Source organism: Amphibalanus amphitrite, unplaced genomic scaffold (genome assembly GCF_019059575.1).
Source record: "Amphibalanus amphitrite isolate SeventyFive unplaced genomic scaffold, NRLGWU_Aamphi_draft 000577F_arrow, whole genome shotgun sequence".
Classification (NCBI taxonomy): Eukaryota; Metazoa; Arthropoda; class Thecostraca; order Balanomorpha; family Balanidae; genus Amphibalanus; species Amphibalanus amphitrite.
In genome coordinates, this window is record NW_024882071.1 from 187347 (window position 1) to 206034 (window position 18688).

The 18688-nt window shown below is 47.2% G+C and overlaps 3 protein-coding genes across 3 annotated transcripts in view; 1 reads left to right on the forward strand and 2 right to left on the reverse strand.

Annotated features, from left to right (window-relative positions):
- Positions 1–11240, forward strand: LOC122394169 (zinc finger protein 316-like). The gene is made up of 5 exons (XM_043390859.1): positions 1–295; positions 7110–7219; positions 7597–7764; positions 8183–8540; positions 8904–11240. Exons 2-5 carry the CDS (start codon positions 7135–7137, stop codon positions 9250–9252), a joined length of 960 nt encoding a protein of 319 aa, XP_043246794.1. The 5' UTR covers positions 1–295; positions 7110–7134; the 3' UTR covers positions 9253–11240.
- Positions 3572–5467, reverse strand: LOC122394168 (thioredoxin domain-containing protein 5 homolog). Its single transcript, XM_043390858.1, has one exon. The coding sequence runs from the start codon at positions 5296–5298 to the stop codon at positions 4126–4128; it is 1173 nt and encodes a 390-aa protein (XP_043246793.1). The 5' UTR covers positions 5299–5467; the 3' UTR covers positions 3572–4125.
- Positions 11164–18688, reverse strand: part of LOC122394167 — a 15889-nt gene continuing 8364 nt past the window's right edge. Inside the window, exon 3 of the mRNA XM_043390857.1 lies at positions 11164–12813. Coding sequence (XP_043246792.1) covers positions 11494–12813 — 1320 coding nt within the window. The 3' untranslated portion in view covers positions 11164–11493. The remainder of the gene's footprint in view (positions 12814–18688) is intronic.

An 18688-nucleotide genomic window follows, 5' to 3' on the forward strand; every position in this document is an offset into this window, starting at 1 on the left:
TTAAGCTCTTGATCTGTGACAGATCTGACGCTCTTTTGACATATGTGAAACAAAAGTATTTTATCCCTGCCAATATAGATCAAGATATGTTACATTTATCAATTAAACTGTTTTACTATATATAATGGCAATGAAACTGGACGGTAGTACATTGAAGAAAATAGGGTTTCTAACGACGGTTTTGCTGTCATGCCATTTTCTTCCAATGATTCTCAATAAGCAGGACAGAAATGCAAGAGCAAAGGCAAGAGGGGTATCAGCATAGTTAGATATTGCAAATTTTATTTTTTTAGAGGTGGGTATCGGAAGAGTATCTAGGGCATTTAACAATTGGTTACTGCAAAAAGAGAATATGCTGTTGGCCCAACCAAACTCAATTCAACAATTGAACTCTGTCAATTTGAATTCAAATTGTCACCTTTATTGCTGTAAAGCTCATTTTGTAACCCTGTGTATGAATCTTGTCAGACTGAGACCCTGCCACAACCAGTTGGGTGGGGAGCATTCTGGTCTAGGGGCATGGATTAGTCATTAGAGATAACTCTTATATATGTAAATTATCCACGACAGGTAGGATAAATGATAACAATAACAAGTCAAATGTATATTTAGACACACAAAGCTTTCGGTACGAAAATACCTTGATCACTGTGACTGTGTTACAGAAATGAGGACGGTGATCATTTTCTGTCCTCATTTCTGTAACACAGTCACAGTGATCAAGGTATTTTCGTACCGAAAGCTTTGTGTGTCTAAATATACATGTGACTAGTTATTGTTATCATTTATCATAACTCTTACAGATAGAGGTATCTCTTATCCATGCTAGGGGTATGCAGTAAGTTCATTGCCTCCAGATTTGGTGGCCATGCAGGGGAAGTTGTAGCCGTGTCACTGTCGCGTCAGAAGGTTGTGATGAAGTGATCAGATGGAGGTTCTGATGAAGGACCTGAGGGCTTGTATTTGGAGATCACAGCACAAATTGGGAAACTTTACTAATATTATTTGAAATCATGTAGCTTGTAAATTATTAGGGTTCATAGGCAAATTACTTTTTAGTTTCTTCTATTTACTTTTGGATAATTCAGTGATGTGAAATGCTTCTATGAGCTCCGAGAGCACCTCTCCCGCCTCTCCTATGTTTTAGGGCCTTGGCCTATCCCAAATGGCCACTCCAAGTCCCGATTCAGCCATCCAGGTTCAATACCTGGCCAATGCACACAGTATTGCCAGTTGCCACTACCTGGCTGCTTGGAGCAGCATGAGAGTCCTGGTTATCACTTGATCCACTGGTTATGGTGCTTAATCCAAATTGCATTGCTTCCAGTTGGACATTGATAAAAATGTTTAATACATATTTTGATCTATTTTGATTGACCACTGACATGACTAGCCCCTTTTCCCACTTATTGGGTCTCATATATGCATATTATACACCTCACCTTCATTAACAATATGCACATATTTGAAACTGCTTCAAATTTCAATCTCAATGCCCTCTGGGCCTTTTTACTTTTGATAAAGGTGAAGTCTGACAGTTTTGGAGCTGTCTTTAAATGAATAACAAATGGTATTTTAATCAAATGCATTGACTTCTTTCCCTTAACCCTATTCCTGGCGGGCTCCGCCGGGACAAGAAACTGGCGGGGGGGGGGGCGATTCGGCCCCCCTGAGATCTCGAGAACGAAGCAAGATAGCGACAAACGGTAAACGGCATCGGATACGCACGGTCAAGATCTACAATTTTTACTAAGGTCATTTTCAGGTCAGGTCAAAGATGACGTCACAGGGGTCGAAAAAGTCAAAATGGCGGCGCTAGATATGGAGTTTTTCTCGAATAACTTTCGAATTAGTCAAGATAGGAACAAACTAAGGGCATCATCGTGATCCTCTCGTCAATCCGCATCGAATGATATATATGTTGACCTCGCAAGGTCAAGGTCAAAGGTTGACCTCAGGTCACGTGACCTCGAGGTCATCATGTATATCATTCGATGCGTCTTGACGAGCTGAACACAATGAGACCATCCACGCGTCTGTATCTTGTTCCTGTACGGAGTTATTGGCCAAAAACCTTTGGTGACCTTTGATGACGTCACATGACCTCACAGCTGCCCAACAGCAAAACAGACCTCAAGGTAGTGAAGGTTGATCGTATATGAAGTCATGTATGGTATATGGGGCCATTCCGACCCGTTTTAGTGGTAAAAACAGGGAGTTGATTTTTCCCCCATTGACTTATATAATGGGGAGGTCGCGAAACTGACCTGACCTTAGGTCACCGATATCAAAATTCCGAGATATACAAATTGCACATACTGGTACCCTAACTAAAGCCTGAAGAGAAGAAATTTATCGGTCAAAAACTCTAGCTCTGGCGTGATTGCAAACTTTTCTGAGGTAGGGTCACCAAACCGCCTCTGGTGACCTGACCTGAGGTCAGATCAACTCAAAATTTTCAGACATGTTGCGTAGAAGCCTTTTAGGAAAAGTCAGAAAATTTGAGCCTCCTAGCTCAACGCGTTTGGGAGAAATAACCAAAAAACCTCAGGGGGGGGGGGGGCTCCTGAGGCCCCCCCCCCGCCAGGAATAGGGTTAAGGAGTACCTCCATTAAGCATATAAGTATTATTCAATGTAAGTTTTTGGCTACAAGTGTTTTTCAAATGATGAAGTATGTAAGAATGCAAATGCAAGCAAAACTTACCAAAATCAGCTAGAAAGTTTTAAAGTGAAATTTGACAAAAAAAGGTTGGGATCAAATGTTATGCATCAGAGTGTAAATTGTTACAATGCAAGTTCCTTGCTTTAATTTGCTTGCATTTGGTAGTTTGCTCAAGGGCTGTACAAGGCTACATAAACTGGCCTGTAGGTGACAATGACAATCTAGTTATTTTCAGACACTTCTGGCTGACACATTTCTATAACTTGTTATTTAGGAGTTTATTTTCATTCTAATTCTACTTCATCTTCAGCTCATATTGATTCATTTTACATCGAAATTAGATGTTGTGGGAGGGTGACCTTTCCATTATCAAAGGTCACTAAAATGATAGGAACACAAGATTTGCCGTTTCAATGCAGTGAAACCAGTCATAAGATGCATTTATTGGCTGGCCCTCATAAATAATGAAAAGAAGGTACTGTATTTGACATGAGTATAAAGCTCTGAACATTGTTTTCTGTCTCTTTTCCTATTTACTTATTACTTAGGTACTTATTTAACATTATCTGCAATCACCCAAATCACTTAAATCTGTCACTCAAATGAACAAATGAACCCGAATGAATCTTTAAAACAAACAATTGGTGTAATTGTGATAAGTACTTTAAGGTAAACCTCAAACAGTGTGCACTTTTAATTCACTTGTCCAAGGAAAGGAAGTTCAATAAATTGATAGGTTCCTAAATGTGACAACAAAAAATGCATGTCCAAGATAATATTGTTAAGTGTTTCCAATATATGAGGGCTTCTACCTGAAACGTACCATTCTTCCCATTATAAATTTTCCATTCTCATCTTCTGCTGTTCAATGCCAAGGATGTCCACCACACACCATTCAGATGAAAAAGTGAATCATGGAACATGTATTTAACACCAAATATGAATGACATGACAAACTGTCTTCAGTGCATGGTGAAGTTGCTGACCAAATATTGAGTATGCCAAATGAGTTGTCACACTATGACACAGCCTGACAGGCGCCCAACTCTGAAATCTGAATTACACCTTTTTCAGCATGGGCATAATTGTGCATGGAACTGCTAGCATTTGGCCCTCAGTGGCCCACAGCACAGTCACAATCTCAAGTTGATCAAACTATTCTGCCAATGCTCATGATCATAATCACTTCTATGCAAGAGTACCTAGATGTGCCCCAGCCCCCAAGACCATAACATAACATTGGGAAATTATTTGAAGCAGCAATAAGCAAGGTAGGTAAGCTCAAGTATTTTTCCGTAGCATGATGTTCACATTTCATCATATATTGCTGTAGCAGAGCAGGCACAGTTTTGACTGACCATTGACCAGCAGTCTAATGAAGCCAGTCAACCATTGAGTTCAACACTTATGACCTTCAATGACAGATCTGGTTTTGAAAACTGTGGAATGAAATTGGCACAGTCTAGAGCTCATCTTTGGCAGCAGGCTTCATGTTGGACTTGAGGAAATTGGCCATGTCATCCAGTGATCTGTTTCCCTCATACTCTGTGACTTTGTCTCCATCATGGTACAGGAAGATTGTCGGGAATCCTGAAACACCCTCTTTGGAGCAGAGAGGCCTGTTGTCGTTCTCAGTGCAGTCAACCTTGGCAACCTTGATTGAGGGGTTGGACACCATCTTCACTGCCAGCTGATCCCATGTAGGTGCAAGGCGCTTGCAGTGGCCACACCATGGAGCATAGAACTTGATGAAGGTGTAATCACGGCTGATGCTGTTCTCAAAGGTATCAGCCGTCAGAACTACCACTGGGGCCTTTCCTTTCTCTTCAGTTTCCTTCTCCTCAGTTTTTGGCTCTTCTTCAGAACCAGCACCAGTCATCTTGGCGATGAACTTCTTCAGGTCATCTGAAGAGCGATCCCCCTGATACTTTGCGACTTTCTTTCCATCCTGGATCCAAAGAAGTGTGGGGTATCCCTTGACCTCATACTCAGAGCAAGTATCCCTGTTGGTGGTACAATCAATCTTTGCAATGTTGACAGACTTGTCATCAGCAAGAGATTCAGCCAGTTTCTCCCAAGTGGGGGCAAGTTTCTGGCAATGACCACACCAAGGAGCGTAGAACTTGACGAAGTAGCTGCCGCTCTCAGTGGCCTTCTTGAATGTCTTCCCAGTTAGCTCAGTCAGACCTTTCACAGGCTCTGGCACCTCAGCGGATTCCTCGTCCTCATCCTCGTCAGACTCCTGACCCAGTTGTTCTTTGATGAACTTTTCCAGAGATGGCAGATCTCTAGCACCCTTGTACTTCACAGGTTCACCACCATCCTTGCTGAAGAATTTTAGTGTGGGATATCCTGTGACTTCATTATCTGAGCAAACCGAGGAGTCAGTGGTGCAATCTACCCTTGCTATGGTGACTTCTGAGTCATCAGTGTTGTACTTCTTGCTCAGCTCCTCCCACGTAGGTTCCAGTCGTTTGCAGTGGCCACACCAAGGGGCAAAAAACTTAACAAAATGATTGTTTTCCTTCACTTTGCTTTCAAAGTCAGTCGAGACGTATTGCTTTGTCGAGACCTCAGCTTCTTCGGCGAAACAGCGTACGTAAATACAGATAAGTGATAACAAAACTATCTTCATCGTGATTATTCTAATGTGCACTTTTGTGTAGCAAAATACTTGAATAAGTTCTACCTCCACTACCGCTGAACACCGGCAACAAAGTGAACGAGCTCTACGAGCGCTATCAACGCGCTACAGAGGCCAGAGGCCGGCTCCGCCTTCGACAATCTCGGCGCATACACAACACGTCACAGAACTATAAGGAAGTCAGGTACTTTTTTGGATCAAATATTTTCAAAGTCTTTATTGCTTTTGAACAATTATTTAATGGTAAAATATAATGGAAATAATACAGCAAAAAATATGCGAGACCAAAAGTTGTAGCCTTCATAATTTATGTTCTCATTTATTTACGGTACTTGCCTGCTAATAGTGCTGGGCCAGTACAGAGCCGCAACTTATCTGGCTGATCAGGTCCAACCAACAGTGTGCATGCCCGACTTCAGCATGCAAACTTTGCATGCTGAAGTAGGTTGTTATCGGGTATGCACTATGCATCGCAATGTGTATTGCGCCACGTGTATTGTACGTGATGTATCGTGTTGTATCAATCTCCCTTTTTACAAATACAATGGTGTGGGAATGGGATTGATGTATGTACAGGTCTCGCGAGATTAAGCGGTAGGTTTTGCACTTTTACATTTCCGGTTATATCTCAGAAACTAATCGATCTACGATGAAGCCATTTTACACGATCATGGCCGGCTTGTTACCCAACAAGTCGATCGCATCTTCAACACTTAAAAGCTTAAGACGACGAAGATATAGCCTGAAGTACACTAAATTTTCTAGGTGCAAAACCTACCGCTAAAACCCGCGAGCCCTGTACCTATCATGTATAGTCACGTTCTGTTCAGTGTTCAGAATAGGAAATTGTATTTGGCGTTGATAGCCGTCTTGTGGGGACTTTCAGAAAACACTGTAGTCTGTAGGTAAGGTATCACTCACCTTTTGCGACTTCAACCAAAGCTCTCTGTGATTGTGACGAAATTATTTCACCTATTTTTTAAAGCCAGTTTTGCCGCCAGATAAATCTCTGGATGTGGGTTATTATATTATCAGCCAGACTCCTTGTATTCACGCCATTTTTTGCGTGGTTGTCGAAAGTTGTAGGTAACTCACACGCCTCCAAATAACCGCAACCGCCTATTTTTCCGTTGGTAACAATGGCTACCGATCAAACGTGTGCTCTTACTTCCTGCCCTCGTGCTTATTATTGCGACAGGAAGGATGGGTGTGATTCAGTCCCAGATAGGGATATCAACTAGGGCAGGGTCGATAGCCTTTTTTGTGCGTGGACCGGATGAAACCGACAGGAAGCGTTCGGTGGGACGGGCGAACCATGTGGTAAACAGCTTCAACGGCCGTACAATTACAGCTCGGACAATGTACCGCAATGAGACGCAATATTTAGAAATTTAGCATGGCATTAAATGTGCTGCTTACTTAGAATAAATCATATGTGTTACGATGCATCGTTCAATAGTTTGGACAGACTTGGTCAGTAGAAGCGAGTTTCAAATTTTGCAGACGCTAGCGGCAAGGTGGACGTCAGACAGTCCCGGGTGTCATCTGTCCTGCAGACCGGAGGCTACCGGCCGCTGAACTAGCGCAGCTCACTCATGCGTCAACGTAACTTGATGATTTGGTCGGTCGGTGTGATTATGCGTGCGCTAACTACATTATGTCGAGTAAGACCAATCGATAATTACCTTTCTACTTAGCAATTCCCGAACACTTCTTACATTTTATACGAGCTCTTATGTTTCCTTCATTTTAGGATCACAATTGTTCTAGTTTGCCTCACCTCTTTGTATGCCGATTTCCAGGTAGGCAGCTGACGGTCGGGCCACGATGGGAGCCTTCCCGTGCCCGCTGTGTGGCCGCAGCTTCGCCTCCAAACACTACCTGAATCAGCACGTGCTGGCTCACTCAGGAGGTGAGAAATCTCCCCTCCCCTCCCTCCTTTTTCCTCACTTTCCAAAGGAGCTGAACTTGAGAGCTGCGACTGGTGAATGCACTTTTTTAATTCGCCAGATGATACAAACTCATACTGTCCAGTTTATTCATTTTTATCACATTGTTTCTTTCTTGCATCCGATGTCCCCTGGTAGCATCTGGTGACGATGTAGGTGGATGTCTTGAATATCCACTGTGTAAGGTCGTAATACGTTACGGTATGTCAAACTGACACCCACAGTTTTACCACGGCCCCAGACGCGCTTGGCCCCTATCCTGTCTCGACTGTGGTCCTAACTGTAACGTTACACTGTCGACCATGGGTCTAACTTTAACGTCACTCCGCTGCTCCGTCAGAGGGCGGCCGGTTCCGCTGCCAGCAGTGTGACAAGTCGTACCTCATCGTCTCCCACCTGGCTGACCACATGAGCTCGCACTCGACCACCTACGACCACCTGTGTGACGTGTGCGGACGCCGCTTCAAGCACAGGAAGCAGCTGAGAGTGCACGCCGTCCTGCACAAGGGTTAGTAGAGGCGGCTGGTGAGATAGGTCCGCAGACTGACGGCTGGTGTTTGGGCTATCATACATTTGGCTCTTCTGAAAACGCTCAGCTGGGTCAGTGCATAGGAATTTGGACTTGCGTATTAGTGAATAATAAGAGGTGACAAAGCCATCGTTTTCAACTAGGTAGTCGTATTGCCTACTTCGGATAACGAAAATGAGTGATGCATTGCCTCATAGTTTGTGGAAATGTGGAACCAGCTCGCCTATGTTGAGCCATCACATTTTGATCATTTAGTTTTTATTTGCAAATGCCTCGCTTTTATTTCATCTGTTTTTATTTATCAATGCTATTTTACAATTCATCAAGTAGTTCCTGGTGCTGTTGACTGTGTTGAGCAGACCGTACCTTCACTGACCTGCCACCTCTCTCCCGACAGGCATAAAGCCGTACCGTTGCGACCAGTGCAGCTACTCGGCCTCATTCCTCTCCGGTCTGGCTCGTCACAAGAAAACTCACGCGGCGCCCGATCAGCGACCTCACCCGTGCCCCGAGTGTCCGCTGCGCTTCCTCACGCGTCAGAACCTGCAGAGCCACCGGCGGCGGCGGCACCGGCGGCACTCTGCCACCCTGCTCCTGGCGCTCGCGGCCCCCGCCCCCGCCCCCGCCCCGGCCCCCGCCGGGGAGACGAGGACGGAGGACGGTCCTCCGGCGGGGGAGGACAGTGAGATTGAGGACGATCCTGTGAGGTCCCCGACGGATGGAGACGCGGACAGTGCTGAGCTGGAGACGGACAGGTCAGTAGCTAGGAGGAGATGCTGATGGGGTGGAGTTGGAGATGGATAGATCAGTAGCTAGAGGGAAAACGTGTAGGACAGGTCAGGGATAAGGGTGGAGAGGGTGTGGTTCTGGGATAAAATGGCCTGTCCAGGCGAGAAATTGTCATTGCCTATAGCACTCACCTTCTGACTATTCCAGTATTTACGTGTATGTGACTGCAGTCAGTCCTGAAGTTGTTGGTTGAGTTGTGTTTTTATAGGTAAAAATCAGATAGGTATTGAACATATATGAGCACTGATTATCCCATAGACGAGATTTAGGCATGCTAAATTGGTATTAAAGTCAATTTTAAATAACTAACCAGCCCTGTCCTTCCACAGTCAATCGACAGACACGACCGACCAGCACAGCTCGTCTGGTTTCGACCTATCGCTCCCTCCCGGCCTGGCGCGTCACGACGCCTTCCTGGAAGATGACGACACCACGAGCGGCTGCCGTCTGCTCGACAACGTCACTCTGACCTCGGCGGCCGGCCGCGAGGACGCCGACGCCGGCGGACAGCTGCTGGCGGCGCGACCCGACTCGCCCCCGGCCGGCGCGCCGTCCCTGGCAGACCAGCTGTTCGCTGAGGCGGCGGCGGGGGTACTGGACAGTACGGATCCCGGAGCGATGGTTCTGGACGAACGAGTGCCCATGGTAGGTGTGGAAATGGAGCTTAATGATCAGTAGTGGGGAGCCGGGGGGAGCTGGGAGGGGTCGGTAGGATGGTGGTTCATTGTAGAGGGGTTGTGATTTGCTTGTGTACCAGTCCCGATCTTTAGCTATGGTGTGTTTTAGGGATGAAGCGCTGTAGTGCAGCTGATGTTTGCTGTTTTGATGTAATTTGAGTTCTTTACGATAGTCAATATGACATGCAGCTGCTATTGAATCTACAAGGTGGCGTTGTTTTATTGCCACAATTCACTGCAGGCTGCTTCCTTTAGCTGATCCACGGTTTTATTGCTAGGGTTGTACTTTTAGTGCCATCGACTCCATAGCTAAACCATGTTCAGATACCGGCTGATGGATTGTTAATATTGTCTTGCAAGACTATAGGTATCGTGCCATATTAGTCGGCTACTTTTAGTCGTATTTATTGGGCAGCTGGGCCATTGAGCCAGCTGCTAATATTGTCGTACGACGAGCGATGTGGCGTCAGCGCGACCTGCAGTTCTGGTCTGCGTGATTTTCAGCGAGTAGAGTCTTCTATCGAGCAGCTTACCTGTGACATACCCATATGGTACCCCTTCTCGGGCGCAGATACTGCTCGCTGCTTTATCTACAAACTGCCACTTTTAACTGTGCCATACCTATTGCGCATGACTATTTGATTGCTGAAGGGTCAGGTTTTGTGTCCCTTAGGTCCTTAGTACTTTATCTGACTGGATTTTGGTGGGCGTTTGCCGAGGATGGCTGCAATATTTTAACACGCGCAGTGGAAGGGGGGGGGGCGGATTTCGCCCACCCCTCCTGTTTTTCGCCAATAACTCGCGCCACAAGCATAATATCAATGTGAAATTTCGGCTACCTGTCCAGAATTGAATTGCGGATCTTCTCGTGCAAGAAGCAAGAAAATCGGTTCACAACTTTTCTAGTAATAGCAGTGTAAAGTCAAATATCCTGCCGCCGCGGCGGCGCGGCGGCCGGCGCTAGCCGTTACGCGCCGCCTGAATTGTAGACTGTGCCGGGGCGGGACGGTTCCGTCTTTACATCGCGCTCCTTACCGCTGATTATATTTGATTCGCGTCAAATTCGGTGAGAAGACTGAGAAATGTACAGGCAATCATATGGTCAAAGAATTTTGAAAATCGGCCGGTAACAACTCGAGTTATGAGTGTGTAAACACAAAATTGTGATTGCCGCGTTTCCCGCGTCGGCCGATGCCGCTTCAGCCGGCGACATCTTACCCTTAGCAGGCTTCTAACTGCCATATTTATTGTTGGATTATCTATAAATTCACCATACATACTCACAAATGTTTGTTCTTTCGTAAAGTGAAAGATTTAAAAAAATCGGCCGGTAATTTTTTGAGTTATCGGCGCGTAAACGCAAAAAAGTCGCTAATATGGCAGATTTGACCACATTTGACCTCATTTGACCTTGAAGATATTGACCTAGGGTCATGAAATTCACACACAACAGAGTTCCCCATGGCCCCCACCTACCCTCCAAATTTCGTCTTTCTAGCTCCAGTGGGAGCTGAGATCTTAGGGGGGGGGGGCGACATCCGCCCCCCCCCTTCCACTGGGCGTAGTACTCGCAACCCTTCCACTGCGCGTGTTAACTCATTTATAACATTTTAGTAGACTGCCTTGTGTTTGCGTATGTCCATGACAGCTGTACAGTTTGTTGAGATCAACAACAATCTGTGTTGTACCAAATAATGCAGCTAAAAACTGGGCCGGGGGCGTTTACGATTTCGAGAGGGATACTACGATAGGAACATTGTCTTCCTGTGGGTCGAGATGGCACGAAGTGTTATACTAGAATCGGAGGTAGCCTCAAGTCCAGTGTTCCATCAAACCACCGTTTGAATTGAGGTCCCCTGAACAAAGGTTTGATTTTCGTCATCATCGTTATGCCAAATGTCAAAAATTTGAACTGATTGCTGAATATAAATATATTTACAAACAGTTGTGCAACATAGAGTGTGTAATATAACAATGACCGACTTCAAATCCACAGCAGTATTCCTTTTGAAGGTTGTCTGGTAACCCAACTGTACTCAATCACTAAGAGCATTTCCATCGGGATCTGGGAATACTGACATGTATCCATCCACTGTTTTCGAGACACATCAATCACGGTCACCGTACCGTAGCAAATTGCATCTCACAACTGGGCCGTGCACCTCAATGTCTGACCGTGCCTGTAGTCTTGACAGCTACTGACAGCTCTGCCTGGTCTGTGAGTCTGACAGATCTGTGAGCACTACACGACGCTGTGACTACGAGTCGCCACCGCCAGTAGCAGCGTCGCCGGCCGGTGACGAGGCTCTGTACTGGGGTCCCACTCTGGTGAGGGTGGCTCCGGTATCCATCCCGTCTCCGACCCCTCCGCAGCTGCCGTCGTTTCTCCCAGAGTCACCGGCGTGCCCTCGAATACACTCTCGAGTGTCTCGCTGGTACCTCTGAGTGTTTCCGTGGTGTCGGCGAGCGTCTCGGTACCCTCCAGAGCTATTGAGATGGTGTCACCCGTGTTTCTAGTTTCTCCAAGAGTCCCGACCGAGTCAGCGAGATTGTCTTCCGTGTCTGCCAAAACTCCAGCTGTTTCGTAACGAATCGGGATGCTGTCCTCATTGGCTACTGCGCTATCTTCCAGAGGCTGAAGTCCAGAAATGTGCATAGTGTCATCCTGCTCCTGATTTCCGTTTTTATCCTTCTGGCTCCTGTTTAGCTCATGATTCCTGTTTCGGTCCTGTTCCTGTTTCCCATTGAGCTCCCAGTTCTTGCCTTTGTCGTCGGTCCTGTGCCGTTTCCGTTCCGTGCCCTGGTCTACGCTGCGATCCGGTCCGCCCGTGTGCAGTTCGGCGGCCGTCAGAGGTCGACGGAGCAGCCTCTCCAGAGCTCTCCGGCTCACCAAGATCAGCTCGGAACCCTCCCTCTTTGGCCCTGTTGGTCCTGCCGCGCCCCGTCCGCCCGGTCTTGCACCCTTCCTTGTAGTAGACACCTTGCTCGCCGCCGATCTTGGCGCCACCGCTGCCGACGCTCCTTTGGTCGTTGTCTGTTCGTCGCTGTCGGTGATGTGGCTCGGAGCGTAGGCAGACTGGTAATCGGTGTCGACAGAGCCATGCGATGGCCCGGGTGGAGCAGAGGCCGCCGGTGCCAGCGCGGCGCGGGGCAGAGGTGTGCGCGGGTAGCGTCTCCTCTGCAGCCGGCGCCTGCCACGAGAGGATGAGTCACGTGGTGGGATGCTAGGCGGCGCCGGCTGAGGCAGCAGGGGCTCACTGGCATCTGGTTCCTCTGGTGCCAGGCCGGGCAGCTCGTGGTTAGAGGAGGCCGTCATGGCGGACACCAGCGCCATCTCGACGTAGTGTTCCACCGCGCCGTGCGCCGCCCGGCTGCCGGATAGAGTGTGGAGACTGGGGAGAGAGCAGGTGAGCCGCGCCGGGTCTCGACGAGCCGCCGCCGCCGCCTGGTGGGCCGCCCGGCTGGACATGAGCCGAGTCTGCGACAGCCGCGCCTCTGGCGGCGACAGCAGGAACTTCATCGGGCTCGGACTCGGGCTAGGGGGCGTGCGAACTCGCGGCACCTGGGAAGACGGACGCGCTTGTCAGCGTCCTGATAAAAGAAAACCGCCGAGTGACATGGACACCAGCACATATGGATTATAATCCTTTGTTGAACTTGTGTCTCATAATATGCTGTGTCGGCTGTATTACAAAAGTCATGAATCAGCGAAGGCACCTGGGCTCCTGGGGCCTGGGCTCGCTCTGCTCACTGAATAGTATGGAATTCGGTAAGCTCGCCTTCGAACATGAATCATGACAGGAGCATGTCCAAAAGGCATTGTGAATTTATGATTGATCGGTTGTATCAGAAAGATGCTGGAAATGACATGCGATCAGTTTCTCTATGTGCATTGTGTTCATTGTCTATGTAATGTGGGTCATCTTGATATTGTCGATCGCCGTCCTCGAAACTACGCTAACAACAGTTGCTGAGACAAAGCAGGGACGAGTTGCAGGTGTCTGGGTACATGAACCGGATGTCTGAGCGAAATACCAGTGAATGTCCAAGTGTAGTTGGATTAGGTGCCCGAGACAGAATCCGGCATATACGCACGAAATTATATAGGACAAGCGGACCGTGCGAACCTGAAGCACTGTATGATTTTAACCAGGGTTTCGGAGTCGGAGTCGGAGTCGGAGTCGGAGTCGCCCGGAGTCGTGGCTAGCAGCAAGGAGTCGGAGTCGGAGTCGGTTAACCCGCGCCGGGCCGGGGGGGGTGTTTGAACACCCCCCCCCCCTTGCGGTTTTTCGCAGATATCTCAAAAACGGCTCGCGGAGCGCCGCCGTTTTTGGCACATCTGTTCGTGCATCTTTTCCGCACATGTTGTGAAAATTTCAGACCCCGGTCACCTTAGGTCAGGTCACCAGGTCACGCCAAGTGACCTCACCTCAGAAAAAATAAGAATGCTCGTCATAGCTACACCGACTGAACGATTGCCTTGAAACTTTCAGCGATTGATTAGAGCAACACTATCTATAAAATGTATATCTCGGAATTTTGATATCGGTGACCTAAGGTCAGGTCAATTTTGCGGCCTCTCCATTATAAGTCAATGGGAGAAAATTGAAAAGCGTCTGTTTTGCGCGAACGCTATTCTAGACACTCGCAAACATCGAGATGTAGGTAAAATAGACACACTGAACCAGAAAATGGCAACTGTGACCCCTCGTTATGTCCCCGAGGTCATCTCAGGTCACGAACAAAATCTAACAGTTTTTCGATGATAAATTCTGATAGAGGCGTGCTAGAGCGCTGAAAACGCCTTAAATGTGTTCAGGTCGACGTTGCGGATCGACTGATATGCAACATGACCTTTTCCGGTCAGGTCATGACCTTGACCTGAGGTCAAATTTTCAAGTTGACCTTTCAAGGTCAAATTATAGTTCATTCGACGCGTCTCGACGAGAGGAACACGATGCTGGCAAAAGTAATGTCATAGCTCTTTTGAGTTAAAAGTTATTGTCGAAAAAACGTTTTTCGTAAAAACGGCTATTTTTGGAGTTTTTGCCCTCTGGAGGCTAAACCGTTGACCTGAGGTCAAATATGAGAACATTACTCAGAAAGGTCTGTAAAAGGGCTATCGAATGCGCTTTTTTGCGGCGCTGTAGCTCTGTCGGTTCCCGAGATAGCCGTTGGCAGTTTCCAAAATGTTGAAATAGTCAACATTTTACCTTTGGTGACCTCTGGTGACCTGACCTTTGACCTGACCCAAAAAATGACCGAAGTGTTTTCGTCCTTATTTTTGACGTTCTTTCGATTGCCGCTTACTGCGTGTCGCTACGTGGCCCAGGAGCCGAGTTAGAAGGGGGGGGGGTGTTCAAACACCCCCCCCCCCCCGCGGCCCGGCGCGGAATCTCAGAGCACCGGCCCGGCGCGGGTTAACCCTCGCCCGCACATGCCATTTTCCCATCCTAGAACGCACATGGGGGGGGGGGTGGTTGCCACCCCCCCGCGCCATTTCGTTCCTGTTGGAGATAGAGCTTAGCAGTAAAGACCAAAAAGATTCTTTAGGAAGAGACGAATCCAATGATACCCAGTTTTACCTTCTCAGGTCAGTCATTGACCTTCCAGGTCAGGTCAAACTAAAAAATATTGCTGTTTTGGGTCACCGTTGGATATCAAGTGCGCTGCTTATCAAATACCGATGACGATGCTGTTTTCTGGTGCCAAGCCAGCTAGAACCTCTTTGTCACAGTATCCGACCAGAATTTTGCTGCTGAGGTCATTTCAGGTCAAGTTAGGTCAAGGTCAATTATATGTGTTTGTATGTCTGTGTGTGTCTGTGTGTATACTCATGGGTGGAGAATGTTTGAAAAAGTTACCCCGGCCGGCGACCGATAGTCGGAAAGACGACTAAGCTCACGTTGTTGTCAACGATCATCATAAACAAACCCCTATTCTGGCCCATGGAAATGGAATAATGGACGTTGCGTTTGTTCAAGGGTGAGCGTTGTATCCGACATTGTATCATTCATAACATTGTTGGCGATTATTGAAAAGGCGATTTTCTTTTAAGTGATTTTTTTACTTAAACTTATGCAATTTCACAACATATCCAAACCATACCTATCATGAGTCATTATGAGTAAATGTTGCGTTTTCAGCTTTTTATTGTCTCAAAATAGCTACAAAAAGATGACAGCTCACCTCGTAGGAGCTTTACAGAGAAAATTGAACGTTCAAACCAAAGCACTAAAATGGGTCACTGAAATCCAGGGACACAGTCTTTTTCAATGTTGGGTGGCTCAACCTCTTATAAGACAAATAGGGAGTCTATCCAGGGATATCGACCGGTCCCGGTCTCGTAGCTCAATCGCTTGAGCGTTGGACTCCGCGTGGCGAGAGCACGCGTTCCGGTTACAACAGTCCGAGCTCGAAGCGTGACGGACGCTCGGTGTATGAGCATCCTGACGGCCACGCCCTGACGGTATGGTTGCGGTTTGTGGCAGGCCAATCGAAGGCAGTGAGGTCAAGCAGTGGTTCTAAAAAAGTGCGCCGAAGGCGCGCCAAATTTTCGAAACTGAACACGATTTGAGACCAATCTTGGCATTGGCAACCACACGCGGGTCCTAGGGCTCAACGCCACCGCATGGTAAGTTGAGTACCTAAATAGTGTAAATACCTTCCTGATTTGCAGTATTACGCCCATGGCAGTCAACATCCGAAAAACGACAGTTTTCTTTTCTCGTATGGCGACAGCTCTTAGGATTTACAAGAGTGGAAAAGTTACCCCGGCCGCGCCGGGGTAGGCTGAAAGTTACCCCGGCCACGGCCGGGGTGGCCGGGGCAGGTTCTCCACCCATGTGTATACTGATGTGTGCACCGATTGTTTTTGGGTCCATATCACATGAAATCATGATCTGAGAAGCTTTTACCAAAAATGCAGTCAAAAAACTTCACAAAAAGTAAATTCAGCTTGCCTAAAACGCAATTATCTTAGATGACCTAGGTTGACCTTGACCCTGACCTTGACCCCTGTACATCGTCGAACAACATGTTCCATGATAGGTGGGAGGTAAGACTGGCAAAAAAGGCCGAAATCAGGGTGTCAAAAGCTCACAAGGCCCATGGCAAACGCAAGATGTTGAGAATTGGCCATTTGGGTCATGACATGACCTGAAAAACAAGGTCATATCTCCGAAACCAAAAATCACAGAAACTTGAAATTTTCAGTAGACATCAAGAAAGGATAGACGAGCAGCTATACGAAAAATCAGCTTTCTAGCTCTAAAAATGTTGAGTGCAGAGCAGAAAGACTGCCTGGGGGGGGGGGGTGGCAACCACCCCCCCCCCCCCCCCATGTGCGGGCGAGGGTTAAGCTGCCTCGACTCCGACTCCGGAAAATAACTAAAATCTGTGATATCACTTGCCAGATTTTTTTTTACCAGTTGCCCGCGGTAGAATTCGCTTCCGGCGATAAAAATTGCACACATCTTGTTTTTGTTCTGAATGACAAACATTACATCTTACAAGTTTCAAGTTATATCATAATTTAGTAGCCAAATATTTTGCAGCGCGTTATAACTTTCACTATCTGAAGTATTTGACGGGTCAAACTCAAAGACTGAATGACAACTGTATTTTTACTTTCTTCGTTTATGCTTCAAAAGTATTAACACATAGGAATGACCGACATGATGGCGATGCTCGTGTTCGTGATACGGCCGCCCTTCGCGCTTCTCGGCGGGTTTCAACGCTGGCCGCTGACCTCTTGTGGATTCAGCTGCGTCCACGTGGAAGAAATGGTAACTGCATGAAGGAAACCGGAGAGTAGGAGCGTTCTCCCCGTGCACGTAGACCTAGCACGTGGCGTCATATCACGCAAAATTTTGGTAGCCGCCATTGCCCTTCGTATCAGACCCGGAGTCGGAGTCGGAGTCGGAGTCGGTCAGGAGCCCGGAGTCGGAGTCTGAGTCGGAGTCGGAACAGCGCTACCACGACTCCGAAACCCTGATTTTAACCATGATTTACGGACGTTTGTCGATACCAAAAGAAAAATATTGGCGCGGCAAGGTTCATCACAACGAAAACGATGACAACAGACATCATCCAAACCTTGCATCGTTTGGGGACCGAGGACAACCATGCGCCTTATTGTTTACCATAAACCCATTGCAGTACGTGGAAAGACATCCAACCATGAACTATCGCTGTTTCACCTTCCCAATCTTCGGCAAATTCTCCTTTTTAGCTTCGGCTTGGCCGGTTGGTTTTAAGACATTCTTAAGAAGTTATCGTTAACTTCTTAACCCGTGCCCGGCTGGGGGTCCTGGATTTCCACGCCCTGCTGGGGGGGGGGGGGGTAGGGTAAGGTGCCTAATTAGCGACCCACTTAATTTGAACCGTCATTGCTCACGCTCTGTGGGTGGCACTGTATTACTGGCTTGATTTTCGGAGAGATCGTTCTTTTTTCTATTAAAATATAGTCATTTTCTGCCCCAATATTCACTAACTTATTTGTAGTGAGCATTTTGGCAAACCATTGCAAAAAACGCTAATAGGGAACTCTTCCCGATTAGCGACCGGGGAGGGTCGCTAATAAGTCTATGGGTTTCCCCATATTAAAAATGGCAAAAATGCGACGCCTGAAAAGATGAAATATGATCTCAAAAAGGAAACCTATACGCAAAGCACTCAATCACTCGAACAGGAACGTTTATCCAACACATTTACGTAAGTAAAAACTGATCACGTGATTCACCGAATGCGAAAAGAAGGCGGAAACCCAAATTTTGCGGGCTATCTCGTATGATATTCGAGGTCCGCGATGAATTCGGCACCCCTGCAGTTGGTGACGACATTTGGCATCCCCTGCCGCACATTGCAAGCTTCAGCAACACCTCATTCTCGTTTCTCTCTTTTCCCCTTTCTTTCCCTTCTTGAGCTATTTGCGACCATGTCAGGCGCAAATAAGAAATATGAGTTGCGACACATTTTTAACCGCCATGCTGTGCACAGTTGAGCGATTCACTATGGGAAAACGGCAATCAATTGAAAAAGGAATGTCGATTCAGAATAAAAAAGGTGCATCATCCTAATGTGCATCGCTTTTTATCAGAGAGGGTCCAAACACACACGTTTTGGATAAGAAACTCGTCATTTTTATTTAAACTCACCTGAAACGTCCCACCAGAAACATCGACGACCGGCAAATAATTTAATTTGATAACCAAAGTATGGCTGACCTTTTGACGATATTTTTACCCCGTTTTCTTCTGCCAGTTTTTCTGTAGGGAGGTAGGTCGCAAATCGGAAAGGGTCGCTAATTAGGCACCTTACCCTATTTGAACACCCCCCCCCCCCTTCTAACTCGGCTCCTGGGCCACGTAGCGATACGCGGAAGGCGGCGTTCGAAAGAGCGTCAAAAATAATGAGGAAATCACCTCGGTCAATTT